This window comes from Conger conger, chromosome 14 (assembly GCF_963514075.1).
Source record: "Conger conger chromosome 14, fConCon1.1, whole genome shotgun sequence".
Lineage (NCBI taxonomy): Eukaryota > Metazoa > Chordata > Actinopteri > Anguilliformes > Congridae > Conger > Conger conger.
In genome coordinates this window covers 17,255,346-17,261,345 of record NC_083773.1, presented here as the reverse complement: position 1 = coordinate 17,261,345, position 6,000 = coordinate 17,255,346, and the positions used below count along the sequence as shown (strand labels likewise).

At 36.9% G+C, this 6,000-nt stretch overlaps 1 protein-coding gene across 1 annotated transcript in view; it reads right to left on the bottom strand.

Moving 5' to 3' along the window:
- Positions 1-835: 835 nt before the first annotated feature.
- LOC133109344 (Fc receptor-like protein 5) overlaps positions 836-6,000 on the bottom strand; it is a 32,075-nt gene continuing 26,910 nt past the window's right edge. The window contains exons 23-25 of the mRNA XM_061218633.1: positions 5,299-5,352; positions 2,518-2,562; positions 836-1,932 (exon numbers count right to left, since the gene is read on the bottom strand). Coding sequence (XP_061074617.1) covers positions 1,922-1,932; positions 2,518-2,562; positions 5,299-5,352 — 110 coding nt within the window. The 3' untranslated portion in view covers positions 836-1,921. The remainder of the gene's footprint in view (positions 1,933-2,517; positions 2,563-5,298; positions 5,353-6,000) is intronic.

The following is a 6,000-nucleotide window of genomic DNA, read 5'->3' as shown; positions in this document are numbered from 1 at the left end:
AGCCATACCTCCACCTTCATCAAGCTTTAGTGATGAGAGGAGTGCTTTAGATCATAAGCAGATCCTTTTTTTCTCCACTCTTTCCTCTTTCCCTCTCTTTGGTACTGGTCAATACTCATTTGTCCACTAGGCTTTCTTTTAGAAGTCTACAGTTTTTTAAATGTACTTTTTAGCAAACTGTCTTTAACTTTAAGTTTTCGTCCCAGAAAATAGGCGGGCTATGAATAAAAAAGGGCTGCAATGGTTTCAACGTTTCACGTTGTACGTCTGTCTGTTTCCGCCTTACATTCCACAGAAGCCATCAACCATTTCCATTCGCTGTCCATGCTGTCAATCGTCATTATCCTGGTCCCGGCTCCACCAATCACGTCCCTCCTCTGTTTACATAAGCTGTTTGTTGGCTGCCCCACGTGGGCTATGCTAGGCTTGGCGGCTCATTCGTTTGCGAACCCTGGCGGTGCATGTTGTGTTATCTGTTCTCCCACTTGTGTGAATGTGTTTGTCCGTGTATAGGCCCTGGGGCAGGTAAGACAGAGGCCTCTTATACACTTTTACTGCATGTAGGGGGAACAATTATTTAGACACCTTTGGTTATATATAATTTTGTTCAGTGAACAGTTAGTACTTTGTATTTTGTTTCCAGCTCTATTTGGTTTTGTTAATTGCATTGGTTTGGCAACACCCAGGTCCCTTGGCCTCGTACCCCATGTGTCTTTGTCTTAGTATATATGTTTAAAATCTGTAAATAGCACCTCCACTGTACTTTTTGTAAATACACTTTTATTGCAATCCATATTTATTTTAAGCAAAATACATTTTTAAAAAAACCCACAAATATCAAAATACATTTTTGCCAAATTCACTAGCAGTCTGATTAAAAAAAAGTATAGACAACACACGTCAAAGATGCATAAATAATAGTCCTGTTTGACATTTGATCAATGACCATTCATCAGAAGTCCCTGTACAGAAATGTCATCACACACACATTCAGATTTCTTCTTACTTCTTACATACTTCAGCAGAACAGAATTGGTCCCAAGAGGAAATGTTGAGGAAAAAAAAAAGCATAAAGAATAAATGAACAGAGAAAACAAATAAAATAGCAGTTACATGATTTGGCTGATTTGGCTAAGCAAAATATCTCCAAGTCTTCCAATTCCTGTTGGATTTCTCATGCCATTTTGTGAAGAATACTAAAATAGATTTTAAAAAAGATAGATTTAAAAAAGGATATAATCAAACAATGTAAAGAACTAAGGAATGTGTCACAGCTTGAATGTTCTAATTTCACATTTATTCACTAAGAAGCAAAAAGAATGAAAATAAATCAAGTACACGTATCCTACCTAAAGGTGAGCTATGCACTGCATGATATGTGCATTGGATACAGGGGCATCCTGTAGCATAGTGGTTAAGGTGGTTCTAATCCTGGTGTAGCCACAATAAGATCCGCACAGCTGTTGGGCCCTTGAGCAAGGCCCTTAACCCTGCATTGCTCCAGGGGAGGATTGTCTTGCCAATAATGTAATGCAATGGATAAACCTATCCATGGGGGCGACATGGCTCAGGCAGTAAGAGCAGTTGTCTGGCAGTCGGAGGGTTGCTGGTTCAATCCCCCGACCGAGCTGTGTCGAAGTGTCCCTGACCAAGACACCCAACCCCCATTTGCTCCTGATGAGCTGGTCGGTGCCTTGCATGGCAGCCAATCGCCGTTGGTATGTGAATGTGTGTATGACTGGGTGAATGAGAAGCATCAATTGTACAGCGCTTTGGATAAAGGCGCTATATAAATGCCAACCATTTCCCTACATTCATCTCCGAACCATGGGATGAAGTTCTCCTGCATTAAATAAAATCCTCACGCTTTCCTTTGCGATCACACCCATCTGCGATGTTCCCAACTGAGATGTTTTTCCCTTCACTGGTCAGCTAAAACAAATGAGAAATAAACTAGAGATTCAGATAATCTGAACAGAGTCACAAATGGAAATATGGCCAAACCAAATAATCTAAATACAGCCAAGATGAGCTATCAATGTCACAGTTGTACAGTTGTATCAATTGTACAGTGCTTTGGATAAAGGCACTATATAAATGCAGACAATTGTTTAAATATACAATGAAACAAAATGGTGAACATGTGGTCAAACATTTTTCAATGGAATGGTCAAACATTACAGCAAAAATGATGAAATACCTTCTGGTCCATTAATTATGGACAAATATATATTAACTCATGAAATTAACTTTTCATTAGTTAATGCATTTGTTAAAAAGAAAACATATTTGCTACATGACATTTATACATGAGCAAACCATAGAATGAACGTATAATTAGTTAAACGTTGACTACATTAACTGACTTTTTCAATATGAATTGGCAAAAACGAATGTAGTTGTTAGCATGAATGAATGATGTACAAATACATTAACAGAGCTGTACAGATGAAGCTCTCAGTAGTAGTTAGTTAAGAACTACATTAGTTCATGCCTGAGTTGTCAATGTAACTGTACCTTTGAATGACGTGAATTCTTCTGGATCCTTTTTTGTTGGGAATACTAAGGAAAGCAAAGAAGAAATAAAAAGGTTGTTAAACATGTCAACATGCTAAGCATCAGTCATGATGGAAGCAAACTCGTTTGACTGTCAGACATCAGAACTCAAATTCAGTCAAGCAGCCTTAAGTCACATGCTCATGATTTTACAGACAGTGGGCCTCATTTATCTATATTTTCGGAAATCCGTGTGCAGAGTTATGCGTGAAACGAACTAACAACGTTCTCCAGATTCATGAAAGAGACGTAGACACGTTTTTTTTTCGTATCCACGTGTGTATGCTGATAAATAGGCTACCAAGTAAATCAAATGCACGTGCACAAAATCTGCGATTAGCATAAATTCACGCCCCTAAAACACCATATATGGAATTTCGTCTTTTTAAATGGTCGAAAAGAGATTGAAGTTCTGTTAATGGAAGTAAAACAAGCCAAAAACATACACCGATCAGCCATAACATTAAAACCACCTGCTGAAACCAGTTTTTTTTTTTACTATTAAAAATGCTTTAAACTGTATAAACTCAATAGTGCATTTTTGTGTTATTTCAATAACTTGGTATGAACTGGTGTTCAGGATCACGTCTATCTTAACAAGTGCTCCAGGACGTGTAGATTTTTTTCATATTTAAAAATGAAAATAAAAGCCATATTTAGAAATACAAGGGATCTATTCCGACATAAATTTCACCACATGCAGTACCATGTAATTCCAACAGAGGGAAGAAGGGTGGAAGTGATGTAGGATTAGATGCCCTGCATTTTTTAATATGGCGGGTGATCTTTATTTCGTTTAAAAATTCTACAGGTCCTGGAGCATCTGTTATGATAGACGGCATCGCAAGCACCAGTGGCCTACGTACAAAGATATTTAAATAACAAAACGATGACCGTTCCATTCGCATGCTGCTCTCAAGCGAATTGTCTGCACGTGTCTAAACCTGCATATAAGGTCAGTGTTCACGTCATGTCTTTGTGAAATTGTTGCATCCTGTTCGTCTTTTGAGCGGGTTTGGCAAGCCATTCGCTACCTGTTAAGCGCCAAGCCTGTTTATCGACCATCGTTATTGACTTCTGCTTTGTTGACCACTGACCATATGCCTGTACCACAAACTCTTGTCTGCTGTAGTTGTACTTCTCCCCCGCGGAGTTGGGTCTTGACTCTTGCACCGCCTTCGACTTCGAGCCTGCCTACCGTTCGTCTGCACTACTAAGCTTTCCTGGCTACTGGACTTTTTGCATAGTGTACCGGTTAGGAAACTGCCTTCTCCCTTGGTACTTTACTTTGGTTTTGGCTGGGTTACATGTGTATGAACTTTGCTTGTTTTCAACTGCTCATTGGACATTTCCCTAATAAAGCCCCGACGGGAGTGCGTTTTGGGTCCAACCCCCACATTTGGCTGGAGGAACGCATTGGCAAATCATAGAAGAATCATAGAAATCCAACCGGAGGGTGACAGCAATAGCCTATAGCTACATTTTCCCTGTCCGTTAGAGAGCCAGAAGGAGGTGTCACAAGCCTCAAACAAAGTGATTATGTGGCCATGGTTCAAATCTTCTAATAAAGCTGTAAATGTAATGTAAAACTATTGCAACGAAGCCCAATGGTGCGTTCACGTCATATCAGAATGAACAAATTAGCACCATCCGACTGGGAAAAACAGGAATTTATATTCAACTCCACTTAAGTATAAATTAATCAGGATTACCGGAATGAAACCTCACCCATTTTAATGTTGAATCCTGTTGCGTTTTTAAATGATATGAATAATTATAATATCCAATTGGTATATTAAAACAATTTTGCAACTCTAAATATATATTTAAAATATATATATAAATATATATTTAGAGTGGCAAAATTGTTTTAATATATATATGTGTATATATATATATGAATGTGTATATATGTATGTATGTATGTATATATGTATATGTATATATATATATATATATATATATATATATATATATATATAAAAACTATTTTGGCACTCTAAATAATTTAACAATCTTCAGTACTATGCAAAAGTCTTCGGCACCTGTGTAACATTCTGTACAGATAAGATTATTTAAAAAATAAATAAATAAATAAATGTACTATCCATTTTACATTACACTTTAGTAATTTTAATAAGTGAATCAAATCAATATTTTTTGTGACCACCCTTAAAACTGCATTACTTCTCTGAGATAGCCAACACTGTCCTGCAGTTCTATAAGACAATCAGCAGGGAGGTTGTTCCAAGCATATTGGAGAACCTGCCACAGTTTTTAAAATTAAATACAAAAATGTCTCTGTAAAATTGAATCATTTGGAAAATGAATATTTGGAAATCTCAAATGTGTTCTTTTATACTAACACAACAAAATAAACATATATATAATAAAGTCTATGGTGCCTAAGACTTCTGCACAGTACTGTATGTATGTATGTATGTATGTATGTATAAAATATTCATTAATGGAATAAAAAAAAAAACTAAAAACCTTGCTCTTTGATTTCCGCGCACAATACGAACAGCTGAGACCACTCGTGAAGTTTGTTCGGCTCCAAAAAAAAAAAAAAAAAAATTTACATCTGAAAACTTTGATAAATCCCACATTATTTATGGAAATGCATTTCCGCTGGATTTACAGTGAATTTTGTTCGGCTCATATTTGATAAATGAGGCCCATTATCTTTTTGAATCTATTAAAAGGAAAAGGAAAACAAATTAAGAATGTGATAAGCAGTACCTTCCTTCCTCTTCTCCAGGTTCAGAATGGAGTAAAGCTCAATGCTGCCATCATCTACAAATACAAAGAAATACAGCGTAGTAAATAACCTAAATGTCTGAAATAAGCACTACACCGCAATGAGAATGTTCAATTCACTGGTGTGCTGTGAACAGAATTCAGGAATAGATTTTAGCATGGCATTATTAAATGATTGAGAAGCGCATGAAAGATGTGTTCAGAGATCATGCCTGGTCACTAAAAAAATGTTTTTGCCATGGTTGGATTTTCTTCCCAGACAGGAAACTATATCAAAGCTAACATGGTAAATATGATCTAGATATCGGAACCTAAAATATGACTGTAAAATATAAGTGTATTAATGAAAACTCTATCGTGGATGGTTAGAAATAAAACTATGGGCGTGTTTGGATCTGAACACACAAATTAAACTATGGGAGTGTCTGGATCTGAACACACAAATTAAACTATAGGAGTGTCTGGATCTGAATGCAGAAATTAAACTATGGGGGTGTCTGGATCTGAACACAGAAATTAAACTATGGGGGTGTCTGGATCTGAACACTGAGGTGTGTGTTGCACTTTCCACCACCGTAGCATTACAACACAATGGGCAGTTTGATGTGACATTTAATATGCCCATCCTGTACAGTTATTTAGCTGAGGGTTTTATCCAAAGCAACTTACAGTTGTTTAGACTAA